The sequence below is a fragment of the Talpa europaea genome, assembly GCF_964194135.1.
Source record: "Talpa europaea genome assembly, chromosome: X".
In the NCBI taxonomy this organism is placed as follows: Eukaryota; Metazoa; Chordata; class Mammalia; order Eulipotyphla; family Talpidae; genus Talpa; species Talpa europaea.
The window spans coordinates 66,086,318-66,106,603 of record NC_140081.1 but is presented as its reverse complement, the minus strand read 5'-3'; the positions used below and the strand labels follow the sequence as shown (position 1 = coordinate 66,106,603).

General features: G+C 38.5%; 1 protein-coding gene across 3 annotated transcripts in view; it reads left to right on the top strand.

Annotated features, from left to right (window-relative positions):
- Nucleotides 1-20,286, top strand: part of MORC4 (MORC family CW-type zinc finger 4) — a gene marked incomplete at both ends in the record, with an annotated part of 53,474 nt that overhangs the window by 28,981 nt on the left and 4,207 nt on the right. For 2 of the 3 annotated variants that reach the window (XM_084258244.1, XM_084258246.1), the window contains 5 exons: nt 5,804-5,902; nt 10,042-10,170; nt 12,210-12,283; nt 12,977-13,026; nt 14,397-14,572. In XM_084258244.1, coding sequence (XP_084114370.1) covers nt 5,804-5,902; nt 10,042-10,170; nt 12,210-12,283; nt 12,977-13,026; nt 14,397-14,572 — 528 coding nt within the window. Of the gene's footprint in view, nt 1-5,803; nt 5,903-10,041; nt 10,171-12,209; nt 12,284-12,974; nt 13,027-14,396; nt 14,573-20,286 lie in introns of all 3 variants that reach the window. The other variant, XM_084258245.1, reaches the window with a different exon arrangement.

Genomic DNA, 20,286 nt, shown 5'->3' with positions numbered 1-20,286 from the left:
GCAGCTCACAGAACTCAAAAAAACCTGTTCATACATTATATCACTGCTTTATTGCAAAGGATAATATTGAAGAACAGCCAGATGGAAGATTTCCATAGGTCAAGGTATGGGAAAAAGGCATGGAGCTTCCAGGCCTTCTCCAGGCATACCATTCTCAAATGTTCACGTGTTCAGCAACCCAAAAGCTCCCTGAAACCTCCTTTTCTTCTATTTTTATGGAACTTTATTACTTCATAGGATGAATTAAATCATTGGTCATTAGCTATTGAACTCAACCTCCAGCTCCTCTCTCTTTCCACAACATCAAGGGACTTTACTGTAAATTCTACCTTCTAGTCATATTAGTTGGTTGCCATGGCAACCAGTTGCCATCCTTAGGTGCACACCAAAGTCATCTCATTAACATAATAAGAGACCCATTTATCACTCAACATAGGGAGCACTAAGACTTAGGACCTGTAAACCAAGAACTGTGAGAGAATACCAAATATATATATGAGAAATCTGAATGACCAAAATGTTATAAAATAAAAATATGGCACATGTGTTTGCAGCTGGGTAGTGTCACCAGACTGTTTCCTAACTGTAGAGTTTTGGAGGTTCAACAGCCTTTCATTTTATATTCTCTTTACCCCTTTCAGTCCAATCTAGCAGGCTTTTGTGTTAGTATACTATTCTTAAGGACTTTGTGGGTCTCCCATGTATGTCATGAATACTTACTCCATCAGATAAGAGACTCTTAATTGATTTTTCCTAGGTAATCCTATTTCTATTCTTGGCTTCTCCTGAGATAGCTATAGAGATGTGACTCACATGTTTAATCTTGTCAAAGATCTTTTTATGTGACTGAATACTCTTGACCTTTTGCTCTTTCTGAGATACTAGCAAGAGGTTGTCCAACCCCAGCCTTGACTCTTACTCTATAGTATGCTTTCCTGACATTGAGTCTAAATTTTAACATCTTTTTCAATCTGGATAGGCTGAGAATTTCTGAAATCATTAAATCTTGGTCCCTTTTTACTGAACAATTCTTGCCTGAAATTTCTTTCTCCTCACATTTTACATAGCAGCAAGAAGGTACCAGGACACACTTTCAAGACTTTCCTTGGAAATCTGATAAATGTCCACCTTCATTATTTACAGGTTATATTTTCCACATAACTATAGCACATCATTCTGCTAAGTTTAATCCCCCATGATTGCCTTTCTCCAAGTTTTCTAATAACATGTTCCTTCTCAGCATTCACCAGCAACACCTTCAGCATCCATATTTCTACTAGCAGTCTGTTCACAATGATTTTGGTATTCTCTAAGGAAATTTGCATTTTTTTTTTACCATGCTCCTCACTTTCTCTGAGCTCTCATCAGTGAAGTTAACATATTTCTAACATCCATATTTAAGGCAATGTAAGCTATTTTTTTATAGAGGCATGTTTTTTTATTTATTTATTTGTTTGTTTGTTTTGTTTATACATGCACTGGGTACAGTCAGAAGCTCAGGAGGGTGAGAGAATTCACCAGAGCCAGAGCGGGGAACAGAACAGGCAGACTGACAAAGTACACTGTTGAGGGGAGCAGCGGGCGGCAGGAGAGGTCTGCGCGCCATGTGGGACCCTTCTCCGGTGGCCGGGGAGCAGCCGGGGATCTAACCGGTGCCGCAGAGGCCGCGGGCAGCTTCGCAACCCAGCGCTCAACCGCTGTGCCACTGGGGAGACCCAATCTAAGCTATTTTTGTCATGATCCTCAAAGTTTTTCAGCCTCTGCCCTCTGCCCATTTCTAAAGACATTTTTTCAGTGTTTGTTATAGTAGGAACTCACTTTCAGGTGCCAAAATCTCCTGTATTCCTTTTTATTGCATCTGGGTTTTCAGTGGTTGTGATAAAAAGCAAGTAATACATGAAAATCTGTGTTGAAAAAGTGAGAAATGCTGTGTCCTGTTTGATTCCAAAATTTGAAAAGCTATACAGTACCCAACAGGCATATACATCCCAATATTAAGTAATTATGGTTATTTAAGAAAGGAACACTTTCAATTTTTATGTATTTTTTTTCAAACGTATACTAAATTTAATACAGAAATACATTTTAAGTTGTTTGGATCACATATATGTAGTTGCTTGGACCTAACTAATAAATGGAACCTATTTCTTTTACCTAAGGGTGCCGCATAAAAGTTGAGACACAGAGGGTGTCATGAACCAAAAAGGTTTGAGAACCTCTGTCTTAGAAGGAGGTGACAGGGCCTCCCCGGTGGCATAGCGGTTGAGCGCTGGGCTGCAAAGCTGCCCGCAGCCTCTGCAGCACCAGTTCAATCCCTAGCCGCATGCGAGGGTCCCACATGGCGTGCAGACCTCTCCTGCTGCACCAGCTGCTCCCTCAGCAGTGTACTTCATCAGTCTGCCTGTTCTGCTCCCCGCTCCTGCTCTGGTGAATTCTCTCACCCTCTCGTGCTTCTGACTGTACCCAGTGCTTTTATAAATAAATAAATAAATCTTTAAAAAAAAAAAAAGGAGGAGGTGACAGTGGGTTGTATAGTAGTGCAGTGATAATTCATTGTGCATCTTTCAATAGGAGAGCTATTTGAGACAATTTTAAGAATATAGTACATTACACATTTAGACTGCTTAATATGGATTATGTCAGTTGGTAAATCTAGAAGGAGGTTGTAGGAAGGATTAGAGGCTGTTAGACTAGTGTAGGTGACTGAAATAACAGTAGCTGTGAAAAAGGAAGTATATGACAGATACTAAGAAAAATAGATTTAAAATTTTGGTGGCATATTGACACTAAGATAAGGGAGAAGGAAGAATCAGAGATCAAAATCTCACATTTGGTGGACTCAGATATTGCTAGGATCATTGATAGAATAATGAGATTGGGGGAAAGATCTGTTTAGTTGAGTGGCAATGATAGAAACTATATTGTAGGACATTCAGAAGGATGGAGAGGAGGGATTGGGTATAGACCACATATACAAGGATTGGGCAAGTTTAAAGAAGAAGATTAATAATAGAACAATGGAGTCAAGACAGGCTTTTTGCCAGGAAAAAAAAATGGGGTTTCAAATTACATGAGAGCAACATCTTGATTTGGGTAATGGTAATGTGATTATACATTTGTCAAATTGATAAAAATACACATTTTAAAAGATGGATTTTACAATTTGTAAACTTTACTTCAGTAAATTTTACATGAACATGAGAACAGGTTTTTTTTTTTGAGAAATACAGTTTGCATCACATGAAAGTCACTATTTTTAATTGTACAATTCACTGGTTTTTAATATGTTTAGAAAGTTGTACCAATATCACCACTATCTAACTCCAAAACTTTTTTGCCACCCCAAAAATTAACCCCTTGTCCATTATGTTACTCTTCTCCCTCTTCTCTCCAACTCCTGGTAACCAGATATCTACTTCCCTTTTTCAGTGTTTTTTAATTGTGGAAAATACACATAAAATTTACCATCTTAACCATTTTTAAGTGTATAGTTAGTAGTATTAAGTGCATTATAGTATTAAGTACAGTATATTATTATGCAACTATCACTGCCATTCATCTCCAGAATACTTTTCTTCTTGCAAAACTGAAACTCTGCACCAATTAAACACTAATTCCCCACCTCTCTAGCCCCCGGCAACTACCTTTCTACTTACTACTGTGTCTATGATTTTGACTGTGCTAACTACTTCATATAAGTAAAATCATACAATACTTGTGTTTTGTGACTCTCTTATTTCACTGATCATAAAATAATGTGCTTGGAATTTAATGTTTAGAAAGTCGTACCATATGTCAGAAGTTCCTTTTTTAAGCCTGCATAATATTCCATGTATACAGTCATGCATCAGTTAACATTTTACTCAATGACAGACTCCATATACTACAGTGGTCACAATAGATTGTACTGTCAAGATTTGTGTAACTACATACTGTATGACACTTGCACAACAGCAAAATCACCCAGTTTTACTTTCTTAGAATATAATTCCCATTGCTAATCCATGCATGACTGCATACTACATTTTGCTTATCCATTCATACATCAACGGACACTCAGGTTAGTTAGTTATTGTGACTTATAGTCTGTTTTGTCTATTATTGGTGTAGTAACCCATACTCTGTTTTTGGTTGCTATTTATCCTTTTCCACTGCTTTACTTTCAACCTATCTGTGTCTTTGTATCTGATGTTAGTGTCTTGTAGACAGCATATACTTGGATCATGTTTTTTTTCCACCCATCCCACCAATGTCTGTATTTTGATTGGTGAATTTAATCCATTTACATTTAAAGAAATTATTGATAAGGAGGGACTTCTGTTGTACTATTTGTTTTCTATATTTCTTATAGGATTTTTGGCCTTCGTGCCCAGCATTACTGTCATCTTTTGTGTTTAGTTGATTTTCTTTTTTGTGAAATATTTAAATTCCTTTCTCATTTTCTTTTGTGTATATTTTATGGTTATTTTCTTTGTGGTAGCAGAAATCAATGATCAGAACACAGATCCCCAATATTTGGAAGACATAGTCCTTTTTGCCCACCTTGGCTCATACAATCTGCTCTTGGAATGTGTATATAGATGCCTTGCTATAGGGCTTGTGGTAGGAGACAGAAAGCTACTACTGTGCTAAGAGCTAAAATTTGCAAATTTATCATTCAAGCCTTCCCCTGGAAGTTGCAAGCCTTCAATAGACTCCAGAGATCTAAAATAGTTGTATCAGATAGATTTTGCTCAGTGTAACTGTCATCTTGGTAAGGAGATAGATTTCTGGTGCTGCCTACTCCACCATTTTCCCAGTATCCTGTCTAATCTACTTCTTTTATTAGAACGTGCCTTGGAAGGAAGGATATGAACATAGAAGTAGAAATATTCATATGACATTGTAGAGTGCTCATATACGATTATTTAATTTTCTGTGTGTAGCCAGAATCTAATTTAATATGAATAAGGTAGAAGTAAAGAAGGTAAGAGATATGCAAAAACCTTGGGGAATGACCCAGCAAGTTAAGAGATCTAAAAACTATTAAGCTTGTATAAATAGCTCTATGTTATTGTAATCCTGGGCTACAGAATTAAATAGGAATTAGTAATTAGAAAGCTGTCAGTTTTAAAAAGTAAATTCAGATTTTGACTTATACAAATTGCATTCTTTGACACTGGGTCTACTGTTATTCATTTGGAAAGAAGGAGAAAGGAGAAAGTGCAAGAGTCAAAACTGGAGTACAGATTCCACTAACAGCTACGTAGCAGAAGGTGGAAGGAAACTTTGTTACCCATTGGTGCTATAACTGCTATGATCTACATGATGTAGAAAAACTATATAGACCATTTTTATGTTCAGATTTGATTGATTTGTAGTGGTTAGGATGCAGTATTTGACCCTCTGAGTTTGAGCATTGTCCTGAATTGTTTGCCTGTTGCCTTAATCTTCACAGTATTTGAGTCTGTCCTGGCTCTCCAATTTAGTCCTCTGTCATAGTCCCTAATATCATCCCCTACTCCCTGCACCATTATTCTAAAAACCATGAAATTTTTGGAGAGCATAATACTTTTTTTTTGACTCCTGACCATTTTATCTTTTCAACCAAAGTGATCATTCAGTATTTTGACTTTGTCATTTTGATATGCAATTTTCAAAGGCAGTAGATTCTTATTCTAGTTTCTGAAACTGTACATGTTCAAATCTATGCTGAATATTCTAAATTATTGCCTTTCTGTTAAATGGGAGTGTCTCAAAGATCAGATAATTGTTCAGAAAATGCTAAACATTGATACACTTCTTGTTTTTTTTTTTTTTTCAGGTTGACAATAAATGCCCTTGCCCAGAAGCTCAATGCTTATTGGAAGGAAAAGACCTCCCAAGAGAATTTTGAGAACTCTGCTATAGCCAGGCCAATACCGTGAGTAGTAGATGTAGAAACTGGAAGTGTTAGGGCTAATGTTCATAGAGCAAATGGAAGGAACAAGGATAAGATGGTGTTTTTCACATAAAGTCTAATTAACTAAGAATAGGAAATCATAGGTATCACTTCCATCCTCTCAACCTCTTCATTCTGCTTTAACACTTGTATGGTTTGGATCATAAATATGAAAAGTTTAGTACTGTCAGTTTATACTCTAGGCAGTGAGATATAGTAGGAGATGGTGGCCATTTAAATCAGACACTCCTGGGTTGAAAATCTGGATCTGCTTCTTAATAGTTGAGTGAACTTGGGTAAATCACTTCACTTCTCTGAGTATAGTAAACTAGATGGGATAACATTTTTAACATAATGCCTGGCATATGATAAGTAAGAAATGTTAGAAAACTTCCTTTCTCTATTCCTAGTGAACATTATTGGAACTATACTGAGGAATTTGAGAGTAGAAATAGAGATCTTAGCATATCAGAAAAAAGGTAGAATTTATCGAACCTAAATCAGGGAAATAAAGAAATGTGGATCTGGATGAAATGCCTGGGTGTGCCAGGAATAGAAATAAAGAAATGTGGATCTGGATGAAATGCCTGGGTGGGCCAGGAATACTCCAAAGGACAGAATGAGTAAGAACACACATATACCACCTTCAAAACAAAGATTACAATGTTAAATTCCTTTTGGGGTAGGCACCTGTTTTTTTGTTAGTGGAAATCATCAGACAAATTTATGATATAAGATTTTGTTTGAAAGGCAACCTGATTGCTGAATGAATATCATAATTGTCTTATTCTAGACTTCTTATGTTCAGCCTCCATGGTTTTCAAAGAAATGCAAATTAAGATGAGGTGCCATTTTTTGCCTGTCAAATAAGACATGATTAATGAAGTGAAGCAGATTTTCATATATGCTGGAATGTGTGTTTGTGCGTTAAACAACCTTTCTGTAGGCGGGATTGCAATAATGGTTATTTGTTGAGTACTTATATGGTAGGCACTGGTCTCAGTTCTTTATATGTATTCACGCTTATTTTCACAACAACTCTAAGAGAAAGATATTATTACTTCTTTAATGATGTAGGGACTTATACAGCAAGAGTTTAAGTAACTTGCTTAAGACAAGTAAAAAGTGGTAGATCCAAAGGTTCAAATATATGCAGACAAGCCCCCAAACCCTATTACTTCTGGAAAGATCCAGTGAGGAGAATATGGCATATTACCTTAACTACCTATTTATGGCAAGCACAAACTAAAAGCCTCTCCTGTCTGCCTGAATAGAAGGGTCTACTGTGGTCTGCATGTAACTTGAGGCAGGGAGTTGCTATCTCTAAGTGTACTTGTCCCCAAGAGAGTAATAAATATTAGCATGCTTCTATGAGAGATTTTTCTGTGTACGTACATAGGAAAACAAAAATAATGTGACATTTCCTCTCCTCCCACTACTACCTTTACTGCTTTTTTTCTGGCTCTGACTCTAAATAAAACAATAGCTGTATGAGCCCAAATGCCAAAAAATAGATGACTGGATCAAGAAGATGTGGTACATATATACCATGGAATATTACTCAGCATTCAAAAAAGATAAACACATGCAATTTGCAGCAACATGGATGGCGCTGGAAGGGATCATGCTCAGCGAAATAAGCCAGAAAGAAAAAGAAAAATACCGGATGGTCTCACTCATAGCAGGAATCTAGAGAACTTAAATAAGGGACCAGGAAAATGAATAACTATAAGAAAATGAAAATCAAAATCAACAAAAAACTATGAACCAGAGACAGTTTTTGGGGAGTGGGGGGCGGGAGGGGACAGATTGGGGTCAGAATGGGGGGATTGCAAATGTATGGGGAATACAAAAATAAAATTTATTATTTAAAAAAAAAAAAAAAAACAATACCTGTATGGACATACATAGACACCAGAGGTCAGGCCTGAGCTTAGCATTTAGAGATTGCAAGGTTGGAGCGACCTGGAGGCAGGAGACAGGAAAAAATGTGTGCAAATTCTCTCTGTTTAAAAAGAATTCCCGGCCACCCAGGGAGATCCCCACATGGCATGGCAGACCTCTCCTGTCGTGCCCGCTGCTCCTCTCAGCAGTGTATTTCCGTTGTCTGCCTGTTCTGCTCTCTGCTCTGTCTCTGGTGAATCCTCTTACCTTCCCACACCTCTGGCCTGTACCCCAGCTCTTCTATAAAAATAAATAAATCTTTAAAAAATATATAGTTTAAAAAAAAAAGGGGGGGCTATTGTATTTGCATGCTAGAATTCCAAGTGCCTTTGATGTTTTTTTTTTTAAATATCTTTCTGTATTTTCCAGTTTCTCAATGAGTTTATATTACTTTTATAATTAGGGAGAAAAGCACTATTTATGAAGAAAAGAAAATGTTGAACAAAGACATTAAAGAATCACACCACTCCATTGAAATGTGTACACACACCACCCTTGGCTAATTAGGGTTTTAATCTGGCCCTAGTCTGTCTTCCTTCTGTCTTTTCTCTAACTTTTCCCCTGCCAGCCTGTCTCACACCTTAAGTGCTGCCTACTTCTACTATATATAGGCCACCTCCTTCACAGAGAAGCAAATTTGCTCTAAGGTGTAGGTAACTGGGTTACACTTGCTGAGGTGGATGCAAATGGGTATGTTGTAAGAGTAGAAATCTAGAAGAGTTTTATCTTAATTTAACCCAACTGTTGGTCTGGAGCCATCATTTCATTATGAAACTTAAATCAAATTTATATTACTTTTATTTTTTTTAAAGATTTATTTATTTATGCATACAAGAGCTGGGGTACAGGCCAGAGGTGTGGGGGGTGAGAAGATTCACCAGAGACAGAGTGGGGAGCAGAACAGGCAGACTGACTGAAACACACTGCTGAGGGGAGCAGTGGGCGAGACAGGAGAGGTCTGCTGCGCCATGTGGGTTTCCTTCTGGCCGGCCGGGGATTGAACTCATGCTGCAGATGCTGCGGATTGCTTCATAGTGCGGTGCTTAACCCCTTGTGCCACCAGGGAGGCCCCTACTTTTATTTTTTCAAAGATTTATTTTATTTATCTATGCATACAAGAGCTGGGGAGTAGGCCAGTGGTGCAGGGTGTGAGAGGATTCACCAGAGACAGAGTGGGGAACAGAGCAGGTGGATTGACTAAAATACACTGCTGAGGGGAGCAGCGAGAGAGACAGGAGAGGTCTGCTGCCATGTGGGTAGCTCCCTGGCCAGGGAGCTGCAGAGGCTGCAGAAAGCTTCATAGTGCTGAGATTTAACCCCTTGAGCCACCAGGGAGTCCCAGATTTATATTACTTTTAAAGATTAATTTGGGAACATCAACCTAATAACATTTTGACTGAAATGCACACAAAGACCTTTTTTGAAAGGAGAAAAAGAGGACTAGGGCATCTGCAGAGAAATGGAGGGGCTGTTTTGATGATGATGCTTCAGTGAGTCCTGCAAATGCATTTTAAACCTGTAATGGGATTGGATGGGTTTTATAAATGATTCTATGGGTTTTACTTCTTGGTAATATTGTAATAAATATATTTTCCTAGTTAATATACTTACAGTTAGGGCCTCGCTGGTGGCGCGAGGGGTTAAGACGCAAGCAACGAAGTTATCTGCAGCCACTGCAGCACGAGTTCAATCCCCGGCCAGGGAGATAACCACATGGCACAGCAGACCTCTCCTGACTCACCTGCTGCTCCCCTCAGCAGTGTATTTCAGCCAGTCTGCCTGTTCTGTTCTCCACTCTGTCTCTGATGAATCCTCTCACCCTACAATACACACACCTCTGGCCTGTACCCCAGTTCTTATATGCATAAATAAATAAATCTTTAAAAAAAAATACAGTGAAAATGAACAAGAGATTCCAGGATAAATATATTGACTAAAGAATGGTGGTTCACTATGTTGATATTTGTAACTATTTTTTATACCTCTATCTGGTGTTATTCTATAATTATTTTATTTGTTAAGTTCAGAGTGCGTCCATATTCAACACTAGATTACAACAGCTCTGACATTTTTATACTAAAAAATCTGTTCCTTCACTTTCGTGGTGTGCCTTTCTAATGTACAATAAGTATAAAGCTAGGATATAAATTGTCACACTTCTGTTTTCCTTCATTCAGGAAGATTCCTGACCAGACATGGGTACAGTGTGATGAATGTCTTAAATGGAGGAAACTTCCTGGCAAGGTTGATCCATCTACATTACCTGCAAGATGGTTTTGTTACTATAATTCCCATCCAAAGTACAGGTACGCTTAGGGTGCAAGACTGTGCCTGAGAAAGCAACTGATTTGTTTCTGTATTCTAAAACACTTCTCACTTCTACACACTTCAGCTTTCAGCCTGGCAGTCAAGCCCCTTTTCTAACCTTATTTTTTCATTGTACATTAATTCAAACCCTATGCTTTAGCCAGGCCCTATGACTTGACTGTTCCTCACGCATACCACACTCGTTCCCTCTTACCCATAATTTTGACAGTGTCAGCAAGAGGAATCAGTGACTTTCTACATTCCAGCTCCCTAGACGAGTTACTCCACCTGGGAAGCCTGTGCATTTCGTGTGATACTTTTCCTGTTGATAATATATACAGTGATTGTACTCCGGCTTCCTGTGGTATTTAATTTTTGACATTTGTTCACTTTACTGCTTTGTGTTTTTCAGATGTTTTTCATATGTGTATACTTTGGCTCTTCAAGAGGTTGTAAACTCTTTGAGAACAGGGGCTTTATGTTTCAGGTTGAGTTGATGATTTTTCTTCATTTGCTTCCTATACCTGAATCTATTGTAGTGTGTGTTACACACTCAGTGCTTTTGTTTACATGTTTGTCGCCCTAATATACCATGGGTTCCTTGCAGCATCTAACATCTGGCTAGTGCCTGGCATATGCATGAGCATTCATGTCAATTTAACAAATACTTTCTTTGGCTCAGTAGCCACATAGGTTCATAATAATACATCAGTCTGCTGATGTAGCAAGTGACTTTTTAAATTTTTTTCTGCAGGATAAATGCTGATAAAAAGATACTAAAGCAAAATATGCTTTTTAGGAAAAAAAAATTTAATGAAGGAAATTAAATGAAATCTTGATCTGTAATGGCTGAGCATTATCCATCGGTCTCCACATGTACCGCAGCACCTCTCCATGGAGAGTAACTAGGATTATATGATTACAGTAGAATGTGGGACTGAGTACTTAGAATTTTCAATTGTGAATCCTGTGTCTCCTGTCAGTTTGCATTTAGTCCAAGAAACATAGCCTTCTAGGACACCTTGCCCCTGATAAAATGGGTATAACAGCATTTCCAATTATTAATTTTTGTTTGTTTCTAGAATTGCTCTTGACCATTGAATACATTTTCCAGTACTCCTTTAGGTTTTTAACTACTAAAATTCTCTTCATCACACTTCATTTATAGAATCCTCCTTCTTTCTCCTCTTTGCTAGTTTCTATTCTGTCCTTTCTATGACATAAAGCCCTCGTCCCTTATTGGTAGCCTCTGTCATAGCCACTGATCTTCTTCAGGCATCTTTACCTAATTTAGGGACTTTCCTGCTTCTAGACTCCACCTTGAGAATTACTTTCTTAGATGAGAGGCAGAAGAACAAGGTTCTACTCTCAGCAATACTCTCTCTTTATGGAACCTCAAGCAAATCTCTCTTGTGCTGGAACGTCACTTTTATTTATTTTTTATTTTTTTAAATGTCTGGGAGTTTTTTTTTTTTTAAGATTTATTTATTTATTTATACAAGCACTGGGTACAGTCAGAAGCGCGGGAGGGTGAGAGAATTCACCAGAGCCAGAACAGGAAGAAGGACCAAATTACACCACTGAGGGGAGTAGCAGGCGGCAGGAGAGGTCTGTGCGCCATGTGGGACCCCCCACCCAGTGGCCGGGGATCGAACCGGTGCTGCAGAGGCTGCGGGCAGCTTCTCAACCCGGCGCTCAACCACTGCGCCACCAGGGAGGCCCTGGAACATCACTTTTAAAAATTAGAGTTTGTTTCATGGTGTTCACCATAATCTGAATTTTGTAACTGTAAAGTATTTTGAATCTGCTGGCAAAAGGGTGATATATGCACCAAAAATAATTACATCATGTATGCCTTGAAATAAGAATTGCTACACATTAAACTACACACAGGTTTTGTTTGTAATGGTGGGTGGAATCTGACCTCTGTCAGAGTTGTTAACCTCTTTGACCTGCTTATCATAGTCGTAAGAAAAGTGAAATGTAAAAGAGAAGGGTATTTTTACTTCCAAAAGATGATTTCTTCTTTATACCGCAGGAGATGCTCTGTTCCAGAGGAACAGGAACTCATTGATGAAGACCTGTACTTGAGCAGAGCTAAGAAACAGTTGAGTATATCTGACCTGGCCTTCTGTAATGTGCAGTAGGGGAGCCTGACCCTTCCTGAGAGGACAGGGCAGTTTTGAGGAGAGAGAAATATATATATATATATATATTTTTTTTTTAATGATTTCCCACCTCACCTTCCTGTTTTCTCAATATTGTATTCCTTCTAATCATCTCCTAAATGTCTCAATTAGTGATTGTTGTTAGTTTCTCTCCCTCCCTCCCCAGCTCCTCTCTTTAAAAAAAAAAAAGATTTATTTATTTATGCATACAAGAACTGGGGTACAGGCCAGAGGCATGGGGTAGAGGTGAGAGGATTCACCAGAGACAGAGCGGGGAACAGAACAGGCAGACTGACTGAAATGCATTGCTGAGGGGAGCAGCAGGCAAGTCAGGAGAGGTCTGCTGCGCCACGTGGGGTTCTCCCTGGCTGGCTGGGGATCGAACTTGTGCTGCAGAGGCTGCGGATAGCTTAACCCCATGTGCCACCAGGGAGGCCCTCAGCTCCTCTCTTTTGATGGAGCATTTGAATTCTCTCTTCAGTAGCAGAGCTCAAGAAGGCACCCTTAGTGACTCAATGGATCTTACACTATTTCTAATCTGGAAGGAATATTTTAACCTAAATCCAAAACTGGTAATCTATTTCAGACTGAGAAATTTCATGAATAAACTAAATAGCACTTTTGTCTTCTCTTAGAGATCAAATTGTGGAGAAGAAGAAGGTGCCAACAGAAAATGAGAGCCACCAGGTAAGAGCCCGTCTGCTCTCTCCTTTTCCTCACGCAAAATTTTCCCCAACAGTGGACATAGGTTGAAGGAAGCAGCAATCTTGAAAGCTGCATAGAAATAATGAACCATTTCTTTTGGTATCTCTTTTTTCCCATTGGACCGTTCAATTTTGCTTGGATCTGCTGTTACTGATGTTCAGATCACCAAAAATAGAAGAGTCAAACCATTTTTATTTCCCAGATTTGGATTTAGTACTAATTCTGGTCAGTGCAAATGTCATTTTCAGTCTTATGGAACATTCAGGGTTGTGTTCCATCCTCATACAGGCTGCTCCTGTTGAGTATGTGGCTTTCCTCGGTCTCCTTTTTCCAGGATTCGGAGGTGATTCCTTCCTCCTTCCTCTTGGGAGAAGGGGTGGTTCTTTGTGTCCCTCCCCTGTCCCTGCTTTCAGGCTGGCTGGCTTTATAAAGACTCTGCTGTTTTGAATTTTCAGGAGCACTGTCTCTCGGACATGGTTGCCCAGCTCCGGACGCTGAAGGGTGCAATAAGGTTGGCCGTCCTTTCAGGGACACTCCTTTCCTGACAGCCACCATAGCACCCATATATCTTCCCCACCCAACCCTGCCTTTCTGCATGATTTTCCTTTTGGCCCTCTTTCCCAGAGATATCTGCTAGTCGCATGTTAGATTCACCTTCCACCCACTGAATCAGGGTAGGTCAGACTGGTGAGGATAGAGGCAATTTCATATCAATTCATCTGACATCCTGCCAAGACCCAGGTATATGAATGAACAGGTTTCATGTCCTAATATATTGGCTCAAGAGTCTGAAGTAGATATTGGGAGATTTCCTGGGACTGCCCTGTCCTCATTCAGTTTACCTCCCCCTTTATATTCCTTCACCTTCATCACTCTTCGTAAGCTGGCTCCCCCACGAGATCCCAGACGCATGTCTCTGTGTGTGCACTATGAACATATGTTAGTCTCTCGCATGCATTTCTTCAAAATCAGGACCGACACTTGCTGCAATGCTCATTCCCTCTGCCCCTACCCTCATCACAGATCTCAGAGGAGTGTAAACCCAGCCTTCAACTGGGTCACAAGGGAAAATTAGATGGCGTTTAGGGGGCCTGGGTTAATGTGGGTGGGATGACAGTAGGAGCCAATAAGTGAGTTGGGGAGGTCTGTCGGTGTCCAGCTGATAAGGTTCTAACTAAATGTGCCTGGGTTCAGTGTTCTAGTGTACATTACTGCGCGCTGTTTGTTTTGTGTAGGAAACAGTTTCTTTTTATTTGGCTAAGTATTCTTTCCTAGCATCAGAAGGATTTGACTCATCCTTTGGTATTTAGTTTATAATTGGGATTTTTATGAATCATTTCTTTCTTTGCTAGGTACTTACTGATCCACTGAAGATCCCTACTATTCAAGATATGGATGAACTGAATAACAAGACAATGGGTTATGAGGGAATTGATAGCCCTAGCCCACTTCTTTCAGTTGGAGAAGAAAGCAGGACACTTTCTCTTCAGCTTAAACCTCTGGATACCAGTGTTTTTCAGTTTTCCAGGTGGGTAGAACGCATAGTCTGTCTCCAATAGTAAGCCTCAGGTTTGTTTTCCTATAAAGTAAGCTGGTATGGTTATCATGTTTATGTTTTCCTAAGGCCTAGCAGAGAATTCTGAAGTATAAACAGCATTTTAGGTTGATGGACTTATGTGCTGCATGTACCCCAATTTTTCAACATTGCGATTGTTTTGTCAAGTGTGTTTGTGTGTGTACTATGTGTTCACATTATGTTGGGTATTACAGAAACGATATACATGGACATGAAAACTTTGAAAAACATAATGTGCTATGCAAATGAAAGGCAACTTTATACAAATAAACATTGTTTCTTGCCTTAAGTTGTTAGGAATATTGCAGCTCTCTGGGGCCGCATGGGCCTAGCACATGTTGGCCACGTACAAAAATAGCTGTTGGAAGTTGGTACCATTATGTAAGCCTTTTCTTTCATTGTTTCCTTGAGTAAAATATTACTGTTTCATTTTGAGCTTTATTTGTTCACCTTCTAGCACCTCATCAATATTATTTTATTACCTTTTATGACCAAAAGGAGCAAAACTTACCTTTTTCTTAAATATCAGGAATATTTGAAGCCAGTGAAAGATAGGACTGCCCCTATCCTGCTGTGACCCTGGAACTCACGACTCCCATTAGCACTTTTTCCTGTCTGCTATGTTTCTTAATTCTGGCAGGACAAACCATAGTGTAGAAACAGAGTTTCTCTCTAATATCAGACACTTCTACAGTCATAAATAATGTGACAGTAGGTTATGAATACAGTAGGTTGGGAATTTGTCATTGACCCATTTAATTTGGATGTCTCTGTAATGTATTGTAGGATAGAAGCAATGTAATACATAATAGGGTAAAGTGACTCCTGGTTTTCCCCCACATTCTTTATTCTTTTTCCTATTTCTTCTTAGGTGGGTCTGGACAAACATCGCTACAGGTGTACAAGTCCCCTATTTGGTGATTCTTCCGTAATTAAGCCCTGTAGATATTGGAAGAATCCCGTGACCCGCTGAACATGAACAAAAAGTCTCAGGCAGAATTAAACCATTATGAGCAAAGCTAATAAAACTCCAAAGAAATTCAATGAGAAACTGTGTGAAAGAATCTAGAACAGTGCCTTGGAAGATAGTAGATATTCAGTAACTAATGTTTGAATCTGTATCATCTTGCAGTAGCAACTTCTAAGATTGAACTATATGGCCAGGGGTTAAAAAATATGGTCCAGTCTTATTCACAGGGGCTTGACCCCAGTTCTGTTTAGTTTTAGTTTAGTTTCTCAACTCCCATTATAGGTTGGGAGCAAAATACAGTAAATGCTATGTCTTTTTGAAGCACAGTGTCATACCTCTCTACCTCGATCTCCTTGAGATAGTCGTGTATCAGAATTGCCATGAGTGATATTGCCAAAGTGATGTTGCTCTTGAAGGCTCTTTTCCCTGCTGTCATTTTTCCTTTTTCTTCAGTTTTCCTTTTGTTACTTTGTGGTGGCTTTTGGTAATCTAAAAGAGATTGCAAATACTAAATTATATGTGTGTATTTTATAAGTGCAGAATGGCAGTACATCCATTGGGTGGCATACTTCATCAGTCTTTATGGGCTTTTTGTATGAGTCTTTATAGAACTGTTATATTCACAGTTGGGTTTTGGTGATAGAGGACAAATACTTTGTTCATTTGTAATGGTAATTTGAGAATAATATTCTTTCAAGAGAACAAGATGCATGATAATTGATGCCGTTAATGCTGTCTGTGTTTTGTAAGGTCCATGAATTATGATTTTGTCATTTCAAGCTACATTATGGTGGATTCAGATGGATTGGAGAGGGTATGCCTTTTTACAAGGGGAAAAGAAGGTGCTCATGTATACAGTTTTCTAGTAAAATGATGTTAATGGAATAATAGGTTTAGCAAGAGTTACAAAGATCTCCTTTGTTATTATCAAAATCTGAAACTGATTAGGATTCTTTGGTCATGTAGTACAGCTCACTAACTGTAGACAAAATAATACGTATACTTAATTTTAAAACAACACTTTGAAAAAGTGCTAGTGGAGTAGGTTATATGACCTAGCAAGGGCTCCAGAGGTGTCACTGGAAACAGCTTTGGGAGTCTCACAAATCTAACTAGACGAGGGAAGGACCTAAAATATAGAATAGGTTCAGCTAGTATGGAAACAGGTAGAACCTTTTTTGGGAAGTTTATTTCTGTTAAAGGAAATAATCCCTTTCTGTACATTCATTCTGCATATATTTGAGTGCTTAGTGTATGAAAGTCACTTTTCTGGAGCAGTGATGGAATCAAAGATGAAAGAGCTTATGGTTGTCAAAATTTTATATTTATATTTAAGTATATCCGGTACATGCTAGGATTCATGAGTGGTTACAAGCTAAGATCTTAAGTAGCCATAAGTACATGGACAAAGGTGAGAATTAGTGACTTTAATTTATTTAGCTATTTAGGGAGCCTTTGATTAAGCTAATTAGTTCATGCTTTAAGGATAACCAAAAAAAAACCAAGGATAACCAAAAGGATAACCAAAAAAATCCAAATCATACTTTAATGGTAAAAGGAGCGACATTCTAGTATGTTTAAAGTGATATTTGAAACTACAAATGTGACGTAGAAACAGAAGAAGAGTCTTGCAAATAAATAAAATTGATTAAGGTGCCAAGATTAACACTTTAAAATATGATCTTTGGACAGATTTTCAAAATGGACACATGAGGAGCCTGAGAGACTCTTTCAAATCATTTAACTGGAAGAAATTTTTTAAAAATCATTATCAGTTCTTAGAAATTGTCCTAAGGGGATGTAGCAATTGGGGGAACATTCATTCAAGATAATCTAGTAGAGCTCAGGAAGAACAGCAAGAGTAGATGGCATTTAACCTCTTCCATCCTCCTCCAAGCTGTGTTTTGTGAAAACTAGCCAAGGAGCTCTACTCCAGGAGGGTGTAGAAAAGAAGTTGGGGGCCCCCTTGTCACCTAGCTTCCAGTCTAGGGTGTCATCTGAGAGGGGGGCTGACTTTTAACAAAAAAGGTTTCATTCTTGGAGGAGGAGGCCACTTTCCCTGCCCCTACCCCTTGCACCAAGGCATGGAAGTTCTGCTTAGGGAGAAAGGCAGCTTGTGAAGATGAAGAACTCCTTTCACCTAAAGGAACTGACTTTATGTAGAACAGATGTTAGAGAATTCCACTCCTAAGGGCATTGTCAGAAATAATGGTATGGGCCTCCCCGGTGGCGCAGCGGTTGAGCGCTGGGTTGTGAAGCTGCCCGCAGCCTCAGCAGCCTCAGCAGCGTCGGCTCGATCCCCGGCTGCTCCAAGGCCACCGGAGGAGGGTCCCACATGGCGCGCAGACCTCTCCTGCCGCCCGCTGCTCCCCTCAGCAGTGTACTTCGGTCCTTCTGCCTTTCTCTGCTCCCTGCTCTGGCTCTGGTAAATTCTCTCACCCTCCCGTGCTTCTGACTGTACCCAGTGCTTGTATAAATAAATAAATAAATAAATCTTAAAAAAAAAAAATAATAATGGTAAATCTTGGAGAACAATTAAGAGGGCACTCAGAGCCCCGTGATAAAAGTTACAATAAGCAAAATGGCTGAAAAATAAGTTTAGTAGCAGAGAAAGAGAACCCAAAAACAAGTCGAGAACAGTTTTCCTGGCACTGTTGTGCCAGTTTTCCTGGCACTTCTTACCCTGGGGGTAAGAAGACCGAGCATAAGCACAAGGCTGTACTTCAGGATCAATCAGGTCAGGACTTGAAGGCATCAGAAGCTGCAAACTGCAGAAGAAATACATTTCATGGAGTCAGTTCAGTCAAACCAGTAGATAAACACCCAAGCAAACAATAGCAACATTATTTACTCAGGGAGGGGGATCAGAGTTGCTGTACTACATTACCTAAAATATATAGTTGTTAACAAAGAATTATGAGACATTCAAAGAAACAGGAAAATATGGTCTGTACACGAGAAAATAAAAAGAAGCAAGAAATAGAAACTGCTCTTGAAGAGATCTAGATACTTATAATGGCTGCTTCAAAGTGGCCATTATAAATATGCTCAAAAAACTGAAGGAGATCCTGTCTCATGTAAAGGATATCAATAAAGGGACAGAAATTATTTCTTAAAAAGAAACATGAATATTATGGAGGTGAAAAGTACAATTTTCACTAAAATTGACATGAAATTTTCACTAAAATGAGTCAACTACATTTTAGAGTTGTTAGAAAAAAGAACTATCAAATTTGTAAATCGTAAATTATGCTACAAAAAAAAAACAGAAAAAATTGAAAAAAAAAAAAAAGAACAGAACCTCAGAGAAATGTGGGACACCATCAAGTGCACTAACACATGCAGAATAGTATAGAAAGGGGCGAGAGAAAAAGGAGTAAAAAATATTCAAAGACATAATAACGGTAAACCTCCACATTTGGTGAAAAACATTAATCTGTATATCCAGTGAACTCAAAATGGTATAAATGCAAAGAGATTCAGTCAGGCATATCAGTGAAATACTGAAAGCCAAAGGCAAAGACAAAAATTCAAAGGCAGAAAAAGAATTTCTTCACTGTAATACACCTTTGTTTCTATCCACTTCATCATGTACAAAACCTCAAAAAGATCAACAACTGACTTCTCATCAGAAACAATGGAGACCAGAATGCTGTGCTGTGGGATGACATGTTAGAAATACTAGAAAAAAGACAACCCAGAATCTTAAATTGAGTAAACTAGCTTTAGAAAATGAAGGTAAAATAAATAGATTCCAAGATAAACAAAAGCTGATGGATTTTTTTTTCTAGGAAGCATGCCTTACAAGAAATACTAAGGTAGTTCCTTAGACTGAAAGCAGGTGATACCGGGCAGTAATTTGAATTCACATGAAAAGTCAGTACTGACAATAATAACTGTAATTAATTATAAAATTTAATATAATGTGATGTTTCTTCTTTCTGTTCTTAACTCACTTAAAGACTAATTGCATAAAACAATATATATTTGTATTTCATATGTGTATATGACCTTATTGGTTCATATACAGATGTAAAATGCATAACAATCACACCACAAGAGAGGTGGGTAGGAGCAAAACTACTGGAATAAAGGAGTGACAACAGATGGTAACACAGATCCTCTGTAAGAAATGAGGAAAACTAAAAATGGAAAAATAAGGCTGCTGTAGCAAACTATAAATATTATAAATACGTACTTGCTCTACTTCTCTCAGCTTCCTCAAAGGACATAAGACATACAAAGTAATAATTATAACGATGGACTATAGAATTGTAAATGTTAAACTAGAAAATACCCGTGCAACTTGAAAAGAGGAACGGTAGAGGAACAAACACCACATGGCACATGTAAGAAACAAAAAGCTAAATAGCAGAGGTAAATTCTGCAATGTCAATATTGACATTAAATGTGACTACATAAAGCAACCCAATCAAAAAAGAGATTATCAGAATGGATTTTTTAAAAGTGTCCAAATATACTGGAGTCTAATATACTTTAGATTCAAAGATACAAACACATTGAAAATAAAAGAATTGAAAAAGATGCACCATCGAACTGCAACATCTTAACAAAGCTGGGGTAGTTATACCAATATCAGACTAAAATAGATTTTTTTAAAGATTTATTTATTTATGTGTACAAGAGCTGGGGTATAGGCCAGAGTTACAGGGGGTGAGAGGATTCACCAGAGACA